Here is a 23098-nt window from a genome sequence, read left to right on the forward strand (position 1 = left end):
TCCCAATGTATGGCATGCCTCAGAGAAGATGGTGTTAAAATTTCAAGCATCTGCGATGAGTAGTTGCTGAGAAAACTGTGACGAAAATTTGTTATGTATGAAACGGACAGACGCACAGAAAAACAGGAAGTTGACATCGGATTTTAACAAAAATGTATCCCACCGTATGGCATGCTTCAGAGAAGATTGTGTTAAAATTTCAAGCATCTACGATCAGTAGTTGCGACGAAAATTTGTTACGGACAGACAGACACACACACACAAGGGTAAAACAGTATACCCCCCTCTCCTTCGGAGCGGGGGTATAATAAATATCAGTCAGACTGGTTTGTCATTAAGTTGTACAACCTTGCATTGATGCTTATTCTGGTGACAAAATCACATCTTCTTATTTAAAGTATCTTTTGAGAGAAACTTGTAGATCTTTAATATATTTCTATATCAAAGCACTGGAGTCAGTGGAAAAGTATGGTGAATTTTCATAGATCTCGCTTGTTGTCATCTCCAGTTTTTGATCATCATCAGTATTGATTTGTGTTGACCGATACTCTGTAATTCCTTCTAGCAGTCATTAGGCTGCTCATCAACCTGTGACAATCTTCCTCCTGCAAAAGTAAAAACAAATCATCTGACATTGATTCTACATATGCATGCTATGTGCTTCCTCACTCTCCTCAAATATTTCTCTTAACAATTAATTATTTCCTAGAGTGAAGTAAAGATACATGATAAATGACAGCTTTGTACAAATTATCATGTTTGCAAAGAAATCCCCTTTTTACCTCTTTTTCTTACACTTGTAAATACTTGAAATTAGCAATTTATTTATAAAGTTATCTTAAAGTTATATCATTTCTGTCGCTTCAAGGTCAGGCTCTTGTGACCTAAACACACACACACACACAAAACTGACGGTCTGGCGCCATCCAGGATAATGTAAAAATTAGTTGAAAAAAGTTGATACAATTGTAATATCTCTGATTGATCATGTTTTCTCTGATATAGGCACGAGCACTTCGTTTCTCCTACAATTTCAACATAGCATCCTCTTATGTAACTGAGGCATTCAATTTCATTATCTAAAATATGTATTAAAGGATACTTAATAATAACTTAGACAAAGTGTTAAATTTCAGTAACATTTAAGATATCTGCGCAAGGTATTATTTTATTAGAAACGAGTTAACATAAAAAGTATTGAGTAACCACAGATAAGGAGAATAGGACTGGTGTTAGTGTAAAGCACATATACAGTGCAAAATATATAAAATGTATAAGGCATATATGAGCAGACATACAGCAAGACATATACATATAATATGGCACTGATATTTTGGTGTACACGATTTTTTCAAAATACAAGTAACCATTCTGAAAAAAGAAAAGAATTCAAAGAAGAAAGCTAGTACATGTACTTCACAAACATTGCTGATATCAAATGCATAAAGCTAGAACAACCAAGTGTTTTAGTTGTCAAGACAAACTTTAAACTTAAACCGTAATATTAAACGTCCTATAATAATTTTAGGTATTATTTTGCTGATTTTTTTCTGTTGATTGTCAGCAGGAAAAAAAAAAAAAAAAAAAAAAAACACTTGGCAATTTTAAAGTGGAAATCGTATGAAATTACGCGATTATACATGAAAGGGGCCTGGGCACAGATTTGAAGTTAATATTTTCTCAAATTTTCTGTTTATCATGATTTGTATGTTGCAATAGCATTTCATACGGAAATATAATTAAAAAAAACTTATCTTATCTAGAATTTATTGAAACTTCGAATTTCGGGACGCGTTTGATTGATACGCAATTAAACTTTCACAAAGTAAATTTTACCCTTAATGCTTATGAAAATTAGAAATTTTGTTGTGTATTAATGAAAAATATTAAAACTTTAATCCAGAAAATTCAGAGTAGACATGTGAGAAAGCAAAACCAACTTTCCAGTATTGTCAGTCCATGCTCATTGATGTGTGCAGAGTTTAACAAATTGAACACAACCGGTGAAACGTAAACATTTACAATAACAGAGCTGCCCTGTGTCCTATACTAGTTTCCACATTTTCCTAATTCAAAAACATTTTGTACTTGATCTGGTGTGAGTTCGTGGAACTTGGTAATGTAACAAACATAACTCAACAAGTGACCATCTCCTTCCTTTCCTTAAGGTGAAAATTTTCTAATCCGACACCTGTGCAATCTATTCTATAATGAATTCCAAGCTTTATTTAAATTCCAATTTTACTGCTTTCTATGTTCTTTAAATTGTCTAGTCTGAAAAAAAATTGCCCCAGTACGTAGGATAAGACATGTTTCACTGTTGTACAGTACACACACAAACACACACAGAGAACTCCACAAATAGCATTTAACATATGTTAATCAATTGTACACTTCCATTATCACCTGAATTTTCTCCATCCTCCACAGACTGTATTATTTTTCTTGCAATTTCTGAAAAGAATTTCAAAGCAGAAACTCACCAACCTGGCAATTTTTGGAACAGTGAAAAAAAAAATATTGCAGGTCACACATTTCAGTCTCTTTAAAATCATACTTGGAGGTAAACCTAAACTTAATGTACATTTTTGAATGGTGTTTTAGGTGATCTAAAGTAAGAGTTACATTTTTTCATTAATCCCCTTGACTGAGTTGGGGATCATTTTATTGGGTTGTACGCTAATACTCAATTGTTTCCTTACTAGAAATGCACAGCTTCAATGGGAGGTTGTTCATAAAAAACAAGTTCCAAAAGGAATCCTTCATAGAACTTGTGCCGTCACGGTAGCTCAATCGGTAGAGCGCTCGCTCCGTGATCGGAAGGTCATTTGTTGGAATCATGGGCGGACTGACCTAAGTCGATAAAAATATGTAGCAACTGTTCCTTCGCCAAGCGTTCGGCACATTTAAGTGAAAGTTGCGGGTCAATCGGACAAGACCTTAAAAACCAAGGCCCCGTGTCATGGTAGGCGTTCGCACAATAAAGAACCCTCACTGCTCAATAGCCCTGAGTGCCTAGTAAAGGCCCTTCACCGAGTAAAGGCCCTTCACCGTCCCTATATGAGTGACATCATATAACTAGAAATCTGACCAGTCAGCAAGGGCCCCGCCAAGGGGTAGAAATATAAGGGTGCAGATTAGGGGATGAGAACTTGACTTGATTACAAAAATTTAAAAATATGTAAAGAAGAATAAGCAACAGCAACTGCTAAATATCCAACAACCTATAAATAGTTTCCTTGTATTTACATACGGCAGTAAAAAACATCATATCTATAATAACTCAATTAAATGTATATTAAAAGAAGAATGAAGCATGTGTTTTCTAAAATGCCAGCCTTCAGTGAATGCAAATATCACCTAGGCTTGACCTTAACTTCAAAACAAACATCAGTTGCAGACAAAGATGTTAATCAAACTTAAAGTGACAGAAAGATAACCCTCTAAAATTTTCTGCAAGCAGCAATATAATCAAACCCAAGGGATTAATTATACTGCTCTCTCAACCTTTTCTTATAAGTTTACAATAAAATCTTTTTCAGCAATGATAGAATGGGGTTATTATCTGAATACCTGTTAAAATAAATAGTACGCTTGAATTTACACAAGGCAGAAAAAAAAGAAAGAAAAAATAAAAAAACAAGAGGCCCATGGGCCTTGAATCGCTCTTCTGATAAACTGTACAACCTATCACTTCTATTTGAAGCCTCGAAGTATCCTGTATATTTAGATAAACCCTTGAAATTCCAATTCACACTCTGAGAACCCAAAATGATTCTAAGCCAATTAGTACCTGAGAGTTGGTCATGGTGACCTACTTATCACTTGTCATTCTCTGAAGACCCATCAACTAAGTTTGATGATTCTAAGCCAATTAATACCTAAAATATTTTTTAAAATTATAACCATAAAATTTTATAAGTAGGTCAAAGTGACCTACTTTTCAATTGTTTTACTCCAAGGACCCACGATGCAAAAGTTTGATGATTCTAAGCCAATTAGTACCTGTAATATTTAATTAAAGCCATAAATTTTCAAAAGTAGGTCACCGTGACCTACTTTTCAGTTGCTGTACTCCGAGGACCAAAGATACATCGACTGACAAAGTTTGATGATTCTAGCCAATAAGTACCCAAAATATTTAATTACAGCCATAAATTTTCAAAAGTAGGTCACGGTGACCTACTTTTCAGTCAACCTACTCCGAGGACCAAAGATGCATCAACTGACAAATTTTGACGACTCTAAGCCAAATAATTCCTGAAAATATTAAATACAGCCATAAAATTTCAAAAGTAGGTCACGGTGACCTACTTTTCAGTTGTTGTACTCCGAGGACCCAAGACGCATCAACTGACAAAGTTTAAAGATTCTAAGCCAATTAGTACCCGAAATATTTGACTAAAGCCATAAATTTTCATAAGTAGGTCACCGTGACCTACTTTTCAGTTGTTGTACTCCGAGGACCCATGACGCTTAAACTGACAAAGTTTTATGATTCTAAGCCAATTAGTACCCGAAATATTTTATTAAAGCCATAAATTTTCTGAAAGTATGTCATGGTGACCTACTTTTTAGTCGACCTACACCGAAAACCCATGAGGCATCAACTGACAAAGTTTGATGATTCTAAGCCAATTAGTACCCGAAATATTTAATTAAAGCCATAAGTTTTCAAAAGTAGGTCACGGTGACCTACTTTTTAGTCGACCTACTCTGAAGACCCAAGATGCATCAACTGACAAAGTTTGATGATTCTAAGCCAATTAGTACCTGGAATATTTAATTAAAGCCATAAATTTTCAAAAGTAGGTCACCGTGACCTACTCTTTAGTCGACCTACTCCGAAGACCCATGAGGCATCAACTGACAAAGTTTGATGATTCTAAGCCAATTAGTACCCGGAATATTTAATTAAAGCCATAAATTTTCAAAAGTAGGTCACGGTGACCTCCTTTTTAGTCGACCTACTCTGAAGACCCAAGAGGCATCAACTGACAAAGTTTGATGATTCTAAGCCAATTAGTACCCGAAATATTTAATTAACGCCATAAATTTTCAAAAGTAGGTCACTGTGACCTACTTTTTAGTCGACCTACTCCGAAGACCCAAGATGCATCAACTGACAAAGTTTTATGATTCTAAGCCAATTAGTTCCTGAAATATTTAATTATAGTCATATAAATTGAAAAGTAGGTCACAGTGACCTACTTTTCAGTTGACCTTTTTTGAGGACCCAAGATGCATCAACTTACAAAGTTTTATGATCATAGGACTTAAAATGTCCAAATTATGCCTCTAAAACGCTTTGAAATCGAATGCCTGCAAAGTTCAAAAAGTAGGTCACTGTGACCTACTTTTTAATAAATATGTTTTATGGCCCCAAGATGCATCATCTTACAAGATTTAATGATTCTAAGCCTCCCCGTATTCGAATTAATGACCTTAATTGTTTTTAAAAAGTTTAGCCATAAAATTCAAAAAGTAGGTCAAGGTGACCTACTTTTTAGTTGACGTACTTTGAGGACCCAAGATGCATCAACTGACAAAGTTTGATGATCATAGGCCTTAAATTGTTCAAAATATGCCTCTAAATCATTTTGAAAAAGAATGGCCACAAAATTTAAAAAGTAGGTCACCGTGACCTACTTTTGAGTAAACATGATATGAGGTCCTTAGATGCACCAACTGACAAGATTTGATGGTCCTAGTCCTTATAGTAAGCAAAATATCAACATTTTAATAAAATGTAATTTTTGGTCAACTTTGAAGTGACCTTGAGACCACGCCCTTTGCCCCAGGGTAAATCCCCGTGCAAATTTTAATCTACAACATATCCTCATCCTTTTGTGTAAGTTTGGTGATAATCTGCCCAGTGGTTCTTGAGAAGAAGATTTTTTAGCAACCAGTACTTTTGTTTCTATTTTCCTAATTATCTCCCCTTGTTAAAGGGTCACAACCCCAGTTTTAGTACAAAAGGGAGCCCTTGGGCCAAGGATACCCTGTGACAAATTTGACAATAATTGGCCAAGGGGTTCTTGAGTTATGGCCCATATTCTAAAAAGTTTATGCACACCGCACACTGCACACCGCACAAATGGCCATAGCATTAGCTCTTTGAGCCTTTGGCTCAGAAGAGCTAAAAATAAAATAATAATGAAAAAGATATCTTTATCTATATCTTGTTTTCAATAAAATCATAACTCATTGTGTATTTTACCAAAATAAAGTATGAACATTATTTAAATCCACATTTCAGAGAATGCAAACATCATTCAAAATTGACCTTAACTTCAAAACAAACTTCATTTGCAGACAGAAGTGTTAATTAATCTCAATGTGGCAGATAAAGATAAATGCTTTGGATTTTCTTCAAGAGGAAAGTTAATTAATCCCAAGAGACTCATTGCAGCTTTTCCTAGTTTACAATAGGAACATTCTCAGCAGTTATCTCTCTTTGCCAATTCACTCTTACATAAAGTTAAGGAATCTACCCCACCACCCAGCTCCAAACCGAATGACATAGAGAACCAAACTTAGCATCAAAATATGTTTTACAGCCTATTCAACCAACATACAAAGTTTGAAGTTAATTGGTCAACCCTAAAAAAGTTATTTGAAAAAAAAAAACAGAAAATTTGTGGACGGAAGAATGACAGACGGACAGACAGACAGACAGACAGAGTGATTACTATAGGGCACCCGCAAATCCTTGTGGGGCCCTAATTAATCAATCAATCATAGACCTTTAACAATTCAACTATTTAGTAACAAAACACAAATCCTGAAAATTATGCATTTTATTGTCCCGAAGACAAACAGGTGTATGGTTAAATAACATATACCAAACAAATAGCATAGTGCATTGTACATGTGATTTCAAACTCTTTAGGAAATCTCTCTTATTCTTAAATTATTAAATTTTGTAGTGTGTTGTGCACTGTTCATTTACATGTAACCCTTATTTTACAGCTCTATGAAGTCTTATTGTTTCATATTCAGTTAATAGATACGATCTTTAATTGAATTCAACTAGATGAACTAAGAGCAAAATGAAGTAAACGTGAAGTCTAAGATCATATGGAATGTTTAGGTCAAGAATTAGTGAGCATTTGAAATTTTGAGCTGCTTCTTAGAATTTTCGTAAGACAATACAGATTAATGAAAATACAGTCAAACCTGTATTTAAGAGACCTTCCAATCGAGAAGGAAAAAAGATCACATATGAAAGGTAGTCTCTTAATACAGATTGCTTTTTTCCGCACTGTTCAAATATACAATGCTGAAAATATTACACATTTATTTGGTATTAATTTTACATCATACACTATATATTTCCATTTTTAAATAATATAAGTATTGCTCAACATTAATACTTAAGTGTTTTGGGGTACATTCGTCATGTTCGGTAATAAAATTTGCGCTTGATCCGCAAAGGAGTCATTTTGATTTTTTAAAAGTATTATGGATTTGAAAGTATTAAGATATTTTATTATATAATAAAATACCTATAAAGATTGTCTTTCAAATTTCAGAATTTGTTTTACATGGAAGCCTGTATGCATGTAACTTCGTATGTTCTTCACTGTATGACGAATTAAAACCGTACCATGTTTTTCATTATGCATTTGGTAACAAATAAAAACTTATTTACCCTAATTATATATTTCCTTAATGATTAGTTATTACTCTGATTGCGTGTTTATCACCAGTTACTTCAATCACTGTATCATTGCAATTAATACCTGGTGTTGGTGCTAGCTTAGCGTGTGTTTACATTATCCGACGGCAACACTAATGTTCATAGATGTTTGAACCAAAAAAAAAGATGATCGGATTCGAAAGTAGGGATTGGAAATTTTATAGTTAATGAATCAAGGTACTAGTGCTTGAAATTACTAAAAAAAAAAGTTGCAAAAATCACGGTCGATGATCACTTAGACAGGTGTTCGTTTAATCAAGTAAAATGTATAGGGTAATGCATTTGGAGGAATTTTACGGTCACATACGAGAGCGAGTCCATTAATACAGTGGGCGCTATCGCAGTTTTAATTGTTTTTAAAACTAAGGTAAATGCAAAATGAAGAAGAGTCTAATACAAGTGAAGAAAAACTATGATATATATGAATTGTTTGAACATACGAATAATATGAATCTTTGTATGATGTTTGATAAAAATTCTTATAAATTGGGTTAACTGCCAAGTCTGAAGTTAAGATAAGGAGAAAGGACACAGGAAGGGCATGACAACAAATTATGTCAGCGCCATCCACATCATGAACATAAGTTCCAATTCCTTCCTATTGAAGTTCTTTTTGATAACACCAGACAAACTTTAATAAAATTAGGCCTCTGGCTTTGGTGATTTATATTAAAAATTGAATCAACAGCACAGCAAATTTAGAATTCTGTCATTCTATGCTTACTAAATGGCCACTTGTTCTTAAAATGTAAGGTTTTTAAAGAGATTCTTTGCTCTATATCCCTAGGTAAAATGTATTCCCTCAGTACACATATACACACACATAAACACACACACAAACATTGTGGCCTTGTCTCAAACACAAATTTGATTTGATTACCTCTGAATCTATGGCATAAAAGGGAAGCTTTCATGATGTTGTGCTATAATGATTTTTAATATTTTAGGTGTTAAAAATTTGAAAAATTAACAAACTTACAAACACACTGGTAGATTACAGACTGTCAACAAGTGAGCTTACCTAATTTTCTAGCTAAGATGAACTAAAAAATTAAAATCTAATTTTAACCTTTATTCTTAATCTCTCTAGCATCATTAAACAGGGGTTAAATTATTTAGTTTGAAATTCAAATATAAATTTTTCCAATAAACTTAAAATATTAAATAATATTCCCTTCAATTCTATGCATCTTTAAATAAGATATACATGTATATTGCAATACTGTTACTTTCCTCTATGTTTCATTTCATATTTTATTAGATACAGATTGTTATACTTGCATACCAGATTCCACAGGTTTTCCAGATGGTAATAATTGTTTTCTCTCTGAAAAGACACATAAAAAGTGTTTCAAAAATACACAGATGCTTAATGTAGAGGTTTGTTAATACTTTTCCTGCACTTAACATCAAAATCATTTATTTTTGTCCTTGTAACTCTTAAATTACATACCTATGATGTAAATATTTGAAATATTATATGAACAGACCACTATTTCCTTTTAATATATGAAAATAGCATGTAGGGTTAATAACAATCCGGGGTTCATTGTTAAAGAAAACTTTGATTAACTAAAGTAAAACTTTGGTTTACTATAGTGAAAAGTTTGATACTGCCGTTAACTATAGTTAACTATAGTAAACGATAGTTTACTATGATACTTTTTTTGTTTGGGATAGATCTAAAATGATTCATTCTTCTATTCATTAATTTGGTAGAAGGTTAAATCCCCCCTACTCCCATGTGTAATACAGACATGGAATCATCAGTGTTATTGAACATTTTTGGGGTATTGATTCACTATGAGAATCAAATCTGTAGAAGGGAATACGAAAAATAGAAGTAAAACATACTTTTAATGTTATAGCTATCAATAAAAAGAACCATATATGGTGAAAGCATATTTTTGCCCCTATAAAAAAGCCAACTCTAGAAATGTACACAATTGTATGATATATTGTTTGAAAAATCTTTATTGACAAAAATTAATACAGATTGGAAGCAGATTATCATCAATGCTTCTTTCTGTAACATCACAGCATTATACATGTTATATGAATTTTCTATTATTTTTCAGAACAAGGACAAAATGGAAAAAAAAATTGCTCAATTTTGAGTACAGAATTTACTGAACGCAAGCTTGTTCCAAATCACTATTCACATATTTGATTGATATTATACTCCATACATTATATCAAGAGATCGAGATGAGGCAGTCCTGCGCTGGATCAAACTATCGACAAAATACACTATTTTCTCTAAAAATTAATGAAATATTGAATTTACGTCATGGCTGGCGAAAATCTGTAATGCTTTCAAATCTGCAGATATGCCCCTGGTTTAGAACATACCTTGGAATCATTAAATTCCTTACAGTTTCTTGGTAATGGCCCTGTGGTGAAAACATTAACCTAATCACTCATTTTGAAAATATAGGTCAAATCCAGCATCCGAAGCAAGTCCAGTAGTGTGCATCCTTAGATGTATCAACTAGGCAAGATTGGTCAAGGTACCGCAAATAGCTTTTTAAGAAAGAGACTGCTCTAAAAACTTTAACCTGGTCCCTCATCTGGAAAATGTAGGTCAAATCTAGCAACCGAAGCAAGTCCAGTAGTGTACACTCTTAGATGAATCATCCATGAAAGTTTGATTAAGGTATGGCAAATAGTTAATTTAGAATGGACCTGCTCCAAAAATATTATACTAGTCTTTCATCCGTAACACTATACATGTATGCCTTGGCCATTTCATAGCAGGGGCACAACCAAAAATCTGCTCATTTTATATAAGTCTGAAGAACTGTGAAGTAGTAGTAGTTTTCAAGGTCTAAGGGCAATAGCTTTCATAAAAATGGGTCAATCAGCACAAAACTCAAACGTGACCTGTATATGTACATGTAAGAAAACAATGAAATGTCAAGATATGAACCGAAACTCATATCATTAACTATTAGCACAGCAGAAAAAGTCCAGAAACTAATTATGCAGCAATGAGAGTGGGGAATAACAGAAAGAAAGAGGTAACACTATATGCCATGGACATTTCATGTAAGGGGAATAAATATTCAAAAAAATAGGTCAAACTTGACCAACAATTTGCTTAACACACTGAAAATCAAACATTTGATGTTTTTTTTTATTATCCTAAATATTTAAATATAGCTGTAAAAATCCAAAAGTGGGTCATCATAACCTCCATGTACTTTTTGGCTAACAAACTCTGAGAACTCAAGATACATCAACTGACAAACTTAATCGATTCTAAGCCCCTTATTATTCGAAATATTTATATATATAGCTTTGAAATTCTAAAAGTAGGTAAAAATTGACCAATGTTTTGGTTAACACTCTCTTAAAATCCAACATTTGATGATTCTTTTATTACCCTAAATATTTAGATATAGCTGTGGAAATCCAAAAGTAGGTCACCATGACCTACTTTTTGGTTAACAAACTCTGAGAAGGCAAGATGCATCAACTGACAAAGTTTGTGGATTCTAAGCCTACTATTATTCAAAATATTTAGATACATAGCTTTGACATTCTAAAGGTAGGTCATGGTGACCTACTTTATGGATGACACACTTCGAAGACCCAAAATGCATCAACTAATGATTCTAAGCAACTTAGTATCTTAAATATTTAAATATAGTCATAAAATTCCAAAAGTAGGTCACAGTGACCAACTTTTGTTGATATACGTACTATTAGGCCTTAGAATGCATCAGCTAATAAGGTTTGATGATCCAATGATCCACAGTGTCCAAAATCTTCATCTAAAGCAATTTGAAAATGAATACCTGCAAAATTCTGAAAGTAGGTCACTGTGACCTACTGTTCATAAATTTCTTACATGACCCCAAGATGTATCAACATCCAAGGTTTGATAATTGTAAACCTCACAATATCAGAAATAATGAACTAAAATGTTTAGAAAATGATCACCCATAAAGTTCCAGAAGTAGGTCATTGTGACCTCTCTTTTAGTTGACACATATGGCCCCATGATGCATTACCTGACTGGATTTGATAAAAAGACTTCAAAGTGTCCAAAATATGCATTAAAATCAATTTGAAAATGAATATATGCAAAATTTAAAAAGTAGTTCATCATCACCTACTTCAAGTCTACATAGCATGATATCCTAAGATGCATCAACTGACAATATTTGATTATCTTATTCTTTACAGTGAGCAAAAATTAGTTTCAACAGAACATAATTTTAGGTCTATTTTGAAGTGACCTTCAGAAAATGCCCTTTGCGCCAGTACGACGTTTTGAACAATTTTTAATCTACAACATAGCCTCATTGTTGTGTTTCTGTTTGGTGATAATATGCCCAGTGGTTCTTGAGAAGAAAATATTTTAGAAACCAACAGTTGTTCTTATTTCCCTAATTATCCCCCCTTGTTTAATTGCCATATCCCTATTTTTAGTATAAATGAAAGCCCTTGGGCAAAGGATACTCTATGACAAACTTGCCAAAAATTGGCCAAAGTGTTCTTGAGAAATGGTCCATATCCCAACAAGAGGCCCAGGGGCCACATCGCTCACCTGAGCACTATGGCTAGGAAAAAGCAGAAATCACTTCAATCTTGAAAGGTTGAAAAGTTTAAATATAAAAGTGGTTGGGGGGGGGGGGGGGGGGGGGGTGTCATGAATTGAACAAATTTGAATCTACATTATCTGAGGATGCTTCCATTTAAATATGACCAATCATGGCTTTGCTGTTCTTGAGAAGAAGATTTTTAAAGATTTTTCCTGTATATTTCCTATGTAAAACTTTGATCGCCCATTGCGGCCCCACCCTACCCCCGGGGGTCATGATTTGAACAAACTTGAATCTACACTACCTGAGGATGCTTCCACATAAGTTTCATGTTTTCAAGCACAGTGGTTCTTGAGAAGAAGATTTTTTAATGATGCCATTAATTTTTCACAAATTCTCAATTATCTCCCCTTGGAAGAAGGCGTGGCCCTTCATTTGAACAAACTTGAATCTCCTTTACCCAAGGATACTTTGTGGCAAGTTTGGTTGAAATTGGCCCAGTGGTTCTTGAGAAGAAGTCGAAAATGTGAAAAGTTTACAGACGGACAGACGGACAGACAGACGGACAGACGGACTACAGACAAAATGTGATCAGAAAAGCTCACTTGAGCCTTCGGCTCAGGTGAGCTAAAAAGTTGATCAACCACACAGATGTCTATAGCATATTAGCTCTTTTGAGTCTTTGGCTCAAAGGAACTAAAAATGCTATTGCATTGAGCTGTCATTCATAAAGCCTTTTCCTCACCTGCAGAATGTTCATTCCCATCCACTGGTTGTGTATTCTTTCCTCCAGTTTCTGTTCAAAGTTTAAAATATATCATAAATATTTTCAAAGTCTTCCAATAGATGGTATTATCAAACAAGAGGCCCAAGGGCCTTAACGGTCACCTGAGTATAATACAACAATTTAGAAGTTAAATACACTGATAGTTGAAGCTTTGTTGCCCTAAAGCAAGAGAAGTAGGAAGATCAGGATCAACAAAATAATTAGTCTAGTATTCAGTATCAAGTCATAAATTAAGTTCTAATCTGTCCCCCACTTAACACTATGCAGACTATTAACAAACTATTAGTGCTTCTGTACTATTTATAACCCATACTAAGACCTCTAGCATTGACCTCTCTTATGGTCTTTGAAGAACTTTTAATAAGATAAGTTATTTTTGTCTCATTTTTATTTATCTATAACTTACAAGTCTACCTGTTTATTAAAACTAAGAAAGTACTTTTTTAATTATACAATAAACATTCTTGCATAATTATCTTATTCTATTAACCTTTCAAATACATTATTTACAGTGATTAATTATCAAAGGTGAATGGAAAAGGGGAATAACTTCTCTCAGTAGAATACAAATTAATAGAGCCCTGCCCAGGACCAGAATGCTTAGACCAATGGTCCAGATGTTTAAAAATCTGGTAGAAATACGCTTACTCATATCATTTAAACTTTTACTCAGTTTGCTTCCAATATGTCCAGAAGCAGAGAAGAATTTCACAGGTACAATGCATTTTCACTACAGATTCAACAAAGCCTTACCCTAACACCAGAACCCAATACCAAGGGTCAAGAAATTTACAAATTTGGAAGAGTTACCCTCATCATCATAACTATGGACTTCAAAGAATTAACACTTTTCCACTATATTATCAAAAGCCCCCCCCCCCCCCCCTTCGTTATGCCAGAACCCCTGACCCTAGGACCACAAGATTTAAAAATTCTGTTCAAAGCTCCCATTTTCATCATAGCTAAGCAATTTATTTATCAGCTCAACACAAAGGAGCAGACAGGATTAATTAATGATTAATAGAATTAATGCTTTTTCACTATATAATCAATAGAGCCCCCCCCCCCCCCTCCTCAAGAACCCCAAAAACTGAGGCCATATATTTAAAAATTTTGGAAGAGGCATCCTTGCCTATCATAATCATGCACTTAGTTTGTTTATATAATCTCCAGTAGCAGAGAAGAAGATTTTCAAAGAATCAATGCATTTTCACTATATAATCAATAGAGCCCCGCCCTAACACCAGAACCCCTAACCCAGGGGCCAAGAAATTCACAATTTTTGAAAAGGCATCCTTATGCATCATAACCATGTACTTAGTTTGTTTAAATAATACCCAGGAGCAGAGAAGAAGATTTTCAAAGAATTAAAGCATTTTCACTATATAATCAATAGAGCCCCGCCCTAACACCAGAACCCCTGTCCCAGGGGCCATTGCTTTCACAATTCTGGAAGAGGCCCACCTCCTCATCATAACTATGTACTTAGTTTATCACCTTAATGCGCAGGAGCAGAGGAGAAGATTTTCAAAGAATTAATGCATTTTCACCATATAGTCGATAGAGCCCCGCCCTAACACCAGAACCCCTGACCCTGGGGCCATGAAATTCACAATTATGGAAGAGGTACTCTTGCTCATCATAACTATGTACTTAGTTACTTTATTTAATATCCAGTAGCAGAGAAGAAGATTTTCAAAGAATTAATGAATTTTCACTATATAATCTATAGAGCCCTGCCCTAACACCAGAACCCCTGACCCTGGGGCCATGAAATTCACAATTTTTGAAAAGGCACTTTTGCTCATCATAACTATGTACTTAGTTACTTTATTTAATACCCAGGAGCAAAGAAGAAGATTTTCAAAGAATTAATGCTTTTTCACTATATAATCTATAGAGCCCCGCCCTAACACCAGAACCCCTGACCCTGGGGCCATGAATTTCACAATTTTGGAAGAGGCACTCTTGCTCATCATAACTATGTACTTAGTTCCTTTATTTAATACCCAGGAGCAGAGAAGAAGATTTTCAAAGAAATAATGCATTTTCACTATATATAATCAATAGAGCCCCGCCCTAACACCAGAACCCCTGACCCTGGGGCCATGAATTTCACAATTTTGGAAGAGGCACTCTTGTTCATCATAACTATGTACTTAGTTCCTTTATTTAATACCCAGGAGCAGAGAAGAAGATTTTCATAGAAATAATGCATTTTCACTATATATAATCAATAGAGCCCCGCCCTAACACCAGAACCCCTGACCCTGGGGCCATGAATTTCACAATTTTGGAAGAGGCACTCTTGCTCATCATAACTATGTACTTAGTAACTTTATTTAATACCCAGGAGCAGAGAAGAAGATTTTCAAAGAAATAATGCACTTTCACTATATGATCTATATAGCCCCACCCTGGGGCCAGAACCCCTGACCCTGGGGCCATGAATTTCACAATTTTGATAGAGGGCTCCATGCTTATTACAATGATGCCAACAGTTTGACTGCTTGATGTCCAGGAGTAAAGAAGAAGATTTTTAAAGATTGCATTATTTTTGGTGGTTTTAGCCCCACCCCTCAGGCCCCAGGGGGGCAGGGACCATGAAATTCATAATTTTTGTTCCCCTTCACCCATAGATGCTATATGCCAAAATTGGTTGAAATTGGTTCAGTGGTTCCAGAGAAGAAGCTAAAAATGTTCAAAAGTTTACGACTGATTGACGACGAACGACGAACGACGTACGACGACAGACAAAAACAGATAGCAATAGGTCACCTGAGTGACTCAGGTGACCTAAATATATTTTGAAATATTTAACAGAGAGTTCAGGATCATAACACTCACCTGAGTCCCCTTGGTTCTGCTGTTCTTTATCAGATTTTAAAAAGATTTATGAGTACTACTGTAACAGTAAAACACACTTCTAATGAAGTGCCAGGGATGGGTGATTTTGCTTCTTTATAAGGATTATAAGCATAAGTTTTTCTTATGTACATGTAATTCATTTTCATGTACTTGAGCCTTTGGCTCAGATGAGCTAAAAAGGAAATATCCATCCTAAATATTTAATGAAGCATTACAATATTTACCTGCATCTTCATTTTCCATCATGAGTTGACCATTCTCCATTACTGTATTCAAAATATTTTTAAAATGTGTGAGAAATTCTAGCAGGATTGAAATTGTATGAGTAAATTATAAACTCTCAAAATTACAGCTTTATTAGAATGAATATCAAGAAAAAGATCATATACATTTTCACTGCCTTAAAGGCACACTACTTGGTGTAATTTATGTTTTAGAAACATATTAGCCCACCATGTGCATGACTGGAATTTAAAGAAGTTCACTAAAATATATGCTGATACAATGATGGTTGATACCAAATGAATTATAACTAGAAGAATTAAAGTTTAATGGAGAAAGGGGAGAGGGAATCTAATGTCTATTGGTCATTAAGTAAAATACATGTAACTTTAGCAGGGGAGCAGTGTTTTCCCTAAGAGTTGGACCCCGACCAAATTGACCACTTCAACTGATAAAATTGCTGCTTAGAAATCAAAAATTTTAAAGCCTGTTACAATTGATATAGATAACCCTTTAATTTGAAATAAAGGGATAACACTCAGGGGAAAGAGGGGTGGGGGTGAGGTGTGTGGGGGGGGGGGGGGGGGGGGATGCACTAAATCTAAAATTTAACAAATCTTAATTAATGGTTACTACTTGGGTCTAAACTATATTAAACTAAATAAAATTGCTGCTTAGAAATCAAAAATTTTAAAGCCTGTTACAATTGATATATATAACCCTTTACTTTGAAATAAAGGGATAACACTGGGGGGAAAGAGGGGGTGGGGGTGAGGGGGGATGCACTAAATCTAAAATTTAACAAATCTTAATTAACGGTTACTACTTGGGTCTAAATAATTTATTGAATAATTAGTATATGATTAATTGATTAAGAAAAATAATACAAATAGTATATTTACCTTTTTCATGAAGATGTTCTTTAGATCTTGGTCGAAGTCGTCTAAGTACAAAAATTACCACAGCAATTCCAATCAAAATGACCAGAATGGCTGCAATGATGACACCAATGACATATCCCCAGTCATCATTAACATGTTCCATACCTGGCCTATATATATTGAAACAAAATAGCAAGTAAAATCATATGGTACTCTTTCTCAAACAGAGCATACACATTTTTTTTCCTCATCACTAAATAATCATAATTATCATTTGAGGTTAATGATTGATGTTTTTGACAATCAATTCTTAATTGCATGAGATGCTGAAATAAGCACCTGAAGGTTCAAATAGCCATAAATTAATAATTTTCTTTTCTTTTAAATGTTATTTCAGCATAATGAAATTGATAAACTAACTTGTCTGCAGACAAATTTTCTCTGTTGATAATTATCAAGAACAATTTTGGCTACCAAACAGAAGATGATGAAACTTCTAAAATGAACCAGAGTGATTTTAAAGAGTTATCTCTCTTTGCCTACTAGAGAATTTATCACTAGCTTCCCAATATGAAAGAATGAAAAAGGTAAGTGTGCAGACAGTGTATTAGGAATAGCCGCATTATTGTTCATTTTGTCACTTGCATTTTGAAAAAGAATAAACAGAAGTACAATACAGAAAAAAACAGATATATAAATCAATACACTTTGATTAACAAAATATTGCAACCAGAAACTTTAACTAACTCAGACAATCAGACCTCACAAAGAAATTTTACTTCCACATCAAGATAGGAATAGCAAAATCCACCCCACTTTTTACTTTTGCTGACTTAAGTAACCTAATCCTTCAATCTTAATCTTTCTCCTCTATGCATGTTGATCTTAAAGGCCTTTTCATCCATATAAATATCTCCTAATTAGGCACCTTGTTAGTTTGACCTTGATCTTTGACCAATTCTCAATTGCTTGAGAATTGAAAGCTATAAGAATTATAATGCTAATAACCATTCAGATCACCAAAATATCATTAATGAAATAAAATACATTTGTACCAAATTAGGCTATTATAATGAATGACTACATATAATGACAGCAATTACACCAAACTTCCTCAAAGCTAAAAGAACATGGAACAAGTGAAAAAGTGAAACTACTAAACTCACTCTTCAATTATGGATGTATTTTGAGTTGATACAAGCATGTTTGTGTCAGAAGTATGGACAGAGGGTGCTGTAGTTGGATTCTGAACTGTTGATTTCTTTGTCAGCTGATAGCAACCAGGGTCTTCAACATAAGAAAATGATCATTGTTTACTTAATTCATAATCTTTGTTTATTATCTATTTACTAATCTAACATTTATATACACTTCTGTATGTCAGTTTTATCAGATTGACTGATAATGATGATAATGACCCTGTATCCATCACCAGGAAGTTGCACTTATATACATATTGATCATGCAGGTAATGGATTTATAATTCATAGTATAGTGTTTGCAGTTTCCCATATTTTCATCATTTTCAGCATCCATCCATGTCTATGATATGACTATACATGATATACATAATACATGTCATAGGTAAGAAATACATGTATTTCTACAGTGTTATGATCCCTGTGTGGTTTGCCACCAAGTACAGTTAAAGTACTGGGTATTTATAAATTACATCAATTCTGACTCACATGTGCTTACAGGGTGGAAAAGACACCCTTTCTTATGTAGAAGTTTTAAGAATAAAGTGTAGTTATTCTGTAAAAGTGTGCACAATAAGATACAATTGTGTATATTACTTTACACTTACATTTAAATGCCTCTGTAGAATGATACCCACTGGGACATGGACGACTGTTGGTAAATTTAGAACAATCTGTGTCATAATTTTGCTGGATTATGTTGCCACTGTAGCTGTACTCTGCACAATAACCTGCAAAACATGTCAACATTAGGTGCAAGTCTAACTAGCAATATACCTGTACAATGTTTCTCAATATTAGATAATATGTTGCTTTATGAAACTAAAGATAAGGTACAAATTAATATCATCTTTTAAAAAGTTTATAAAAAAAATAGTTTATGGCATATTCTTTTTATTACCAACAGGTAAATAAATAAATTTAAAAAAAACAAAAACCCAGCACAATTGAGACACACAGCTTTGAGTCTCTCCCCTCCCCCACCCCCCTCTCTCTCACAAACACACAACACATAAAATGTTATGATGTCCCCTTTTTGTAACTTAGCTTTCCAAGTTTGAAAGCAAAATATTACAAATTGTCAGAGATAATCTCCAGACAATAAATATCTAAGGGCAGAGATTGTGATCCTTACCCCCCCCCCCCCCCCAATTCACAAAGACTGTTTGAGGGAAATATAAAAATACAGTCAGATGGTGATATATATCATAATCTAAATTTAAAACTGGTGGCTTGCTTGGATTTCTAAATGAAAAACACATCAATTACATGAATATTTGAATCTCTAATACCAGTGCACTCATAAAATGTTTCTAATATTCCTTATTCTGACGTGTGTGTGTATTCAAACATGTACATTTAAAAAAAATAAGGAATCAAGATTAATATCAATGAGGTGACTTATTGTATATCATTATAGTCCAAGTCAAAATCAAATGATATCATTTGTAGTGTGTATGAAATGTGAAGATAACAAATAGCAATCATTCTCAAAGTCCATTGGTCCAGGAGCAGTACAAATATTGGGCACAGAGCTTAGTATAGAGTTTAATGACTTCATATTTTAAAACTCTGCACATTAATTAAATGAGATTTAATATTTTTTTTTTTTTTAACTGAGAGACAGGTACAACTGTTACAGCATTAAATTAATGGACATGAAGGTACTCACTGAAACACTTCAATCAACAAATCTTAAGCCCATGCTAACTAAAAATTGATTTTCTATAAATGTTTAAGACCTTGAGAAATTGCACTCAAGACAACCTGTCCATTATCTACTTGGTAAATATGCACTTGAGAAAGTTCTTCTCAAAATGTTTACTTTTCCTTTTTTATATTAAGATCACCACTTCAACAGTTTATTGACAATACAAGCATTGCACTGTGGTCTACATTACCTATCCTTCCAGTATTTAAATGACCTAGTGCGATTGCCCTAGTTGTATACAATTAAGCTTTCACTTCTGGTACTTATGTACATTTACTTTCCTGAAACTCTCAAAAGGAAGCTGGTATATATATATATATATATATATATATATATATATATATATATATATATATATATATATATATATATATATATATATATATACTAAATCTATAACTTCTACCTATAAACTAAAATTTACCCTTAATAATGAGATGTCCTTGGACATGACTTTGAATTGAGTCCATGTTTGTTGATTTGCATTATTTTCATTTTGCAACATATCTTTAGACTAGATAAGGAAATTCTTTAAAACATATTCCACATACCTAAAACAATGTACTTTCCATAGGCACAAACTTCAAGTGTCTGATTCACAAATGGATTAATAACACAATGGTACACAAATTTATCAGGATCACTACATTGGCTGGCAAAAGCTGAACAGTTTTTTCTTTGAGAAGCTGTTCTCCATTCTGATTCACTGGTTGGACAGTTTGAAACAATATCCATAGTTTGTCTTGATGCAGGACATGCATCAGTGTTACATTTCACTTCCTGTTAATGAAAAAAAAGAATTTATTGACTTTGTTAGATAAAAATAAATTTCGTTGTTTATTACTTAAAATGACCTATGAATAACCTAAACTTTTTTAGGCATTATATATGGGTTATATCTTAATAACATCTTGATGAATTATTGTCAAAAATGATACAAGCAATTAACACTTGAAATCTGTACACATGCTTTTCCCAAATACAATTTTGATAACACATTGTATGTGTATTTATGTTGCCACAAGGCTTATGTGTAAATGTGCAGCAGTTTTTATCAATAAATTCAAGGTGCTGGGAGTGGGGAAGATGACAGAAAATACTTTTTTCAGGTAAATCTGAAGAAAACATACCCTGGAAGTGGAAATCTTTCACCATTTTTTCTGTTAATTTGTATGAACAGAAAAATGAATAGACAGAAATCTAAGCTAGCATATACCATGATATATCTAGAAAGGATTTAAGTTTCAAATTTCAAAACAGAATAACAGCTAAAAGCTTAAAAAAATCATCAAGATATGACATCAATGTAATGTTTTATGATTCATTTAAATCTTAAAATGTTTCAGTACACTCCTTGATCGTTGAATTTGTTGAATAAGGTCTTACTACAATAATGGACTCATTACAAGATTTATATATAGAGGTGTAATTTAAACCCCTTTTCGTATTAAGTGTTGATTATGCTTATATTAGAATTGGTGTCATCCGCTTTAGAATCACCCTTGGCAAAGTTTCAATTTAAGACACTTAATATGCTTTGAGGATTTCAGTGACCTTCAAAAGGATTTGAGGTTTACATGCATATATGAAATGTATACTGCAAGTATCCCTTAATCATTGTTATAGATATGTAAGTACACTGTAATTCAATATGAAGGATTTTTATGGCAATTAAGAAGATAACTATACCTGGCGATAATAAAATAAAGTGTTCTCCAAAGAAGTCTTGAATAAGTAATATTCATCATGTTAAAAGAGTCACACTTTTTTTCCAATTTAGAAATAGCTTTGATGCAATTCATTGTTTGATACATGTATGTATGTTTTGAATTCCACAAGTTTATATATGCATAATAAAATGATAAAAAATAAATCAAATCAACTGGATAACTTATAGAGATAGAAAACAAGTACAGTTGAACTTCGGTATATCGAACACCAATATATCTTATATCATGGATATGTCAAAGTGCTTTGTAAGTCTTTCACCACCAATTATGAATATCTCTAACCCTCAGATATTTATAACTTTTTTCCTCAGTCCAAATAGAGTTTGAGAAAATGAAGTTTGACTGTATTATCATGAATACTGTACTCAATAAAACATGCTACTTAAATAAGTGGGACAAGAATGATATATTTATATATCTAGTTCAACGGCTAGATATATCAAAAGTCAGTCACAATGAACATGTGATGAATATAAAATGTGTTTTTTAAGTCAGTAAAATTTTCCTAGACATGCCATGCTACACTACTGATATCACAAAAATACAGAACTGGGTTTTCTGAAATGAATTTAAATGCCAACAGATATATCTATATATATATAAACCGTCAATAAATTTATAGTAGTGCACTGAAATTTGAGGAGATGTCAAGTACAACTTGTCAATTTGACAAGTATATAAGACAGTCGTATTTATATTCATGTGTGTCGTTTTGAAGATTGTATTGGTTGAGTTATCAGACCATTAACGTAGTCTTTGTTAACACTCTGATTGGATGCCAGTTCTGTGTTAGTTAATAAAAGGAATCGTTACATTAAATTTCATATTCATAAAAGCCATGGCCAGCATATCACATTTCAGTAAAGGAATGGTGTTAATGTCATTGCACATAAAAGACAGATCAAATGAAATGTCTGGCATATCTGATAAACAAAAAAAGATTTTGGACAACATAGCACATGTATGTGAGAAAATGTAAACATACCTTCAATATGAGGAGATTGATCATCAAGGCTTTTAATGACACTGCAATGTCTGCAAGAATAAACTTTGATTGACCCTTTTTGATATACCATTTGTGAATATTTTCAATTTAGGCCACTAATAAAAATATTTATGTTGCATGTACCATAACTTAAATTGTTTAAGGGTGACAAGCATGGTAAGGGTGTCTTTTCTAATGACTAATTTAAATCCTTAATCTGATAATCAAAATAATCTAACTTTCATTTAAATTACCATTTGGAACAAGTAATGAAAAATAAAGACATGTAGAGAAATGTTCTGGTAATAGTGATTTGATCAATCACATATTTTTTTAAGATGCTGTTCTTAGGACGAATTTTCCTTCCATTTCCATGTTATCAAAAATTGCATTTTTTATAGGTCTCCTTTATGCAATCAAATGTCTTTCCTTTTTACGTACTAAGTCTTGTATTCCTAAATAC

At 33.3% G+C, this 23098-nt stretch overlaps 1 protein-coding gene across 1 annotated transcript; it reads right to left on the minus strand.

Annotated features, from left to right (window-relative positions):
* Positions 1-336: 336 nt before the first annotated feature.
* Positions 337-22679, minus strand: LOC133176866 (uncharacterized). Its single transcript, XM_061311924.1, has 10 exons — positions 22636-22679; positions 20472-20700; positions 18818-18940; positions 18177-18297; positions 17032-17180; positions 16132-16173; positions 12998-13048; positions 8988-9029; positions 2407-2454; positions 337-605 (listed from the first exon to the last, which is right to left on the minus strand). The coding sequence occupies exons 1-10, from the start codon at positions 22657-22659 to the stop codon at positions 562-564; spliced, it is 873 nt and encodes a 290-aa protein (XP_061167908.1). The 5' UTR covers positions 22660-22679; the 3' UTR covers positions 337-561.
* Between the last annotated feature and the right edge of the window lie 419 nt (positions 22680-23098).

The sequence above is a fragment of the Saccostrea echinata genome, unplaced genomic scaffold (assembly GCF_033153115.1).
Source record: "Saccostrea echinata isolate AGI-Se365-2 ecotype Australia unplaced genomic scaffold, CSIRO_AGI_Sech_v1 ptg000083l, whole genome shotgun sequence".
In the NCBI taxonomy this organism is placed as follows: Eukaryota; Metazoa; Mollusca; class Bivalvia; order Ostreida; family Ostreidae; genus Saccostrea; species Saccostrea echinata.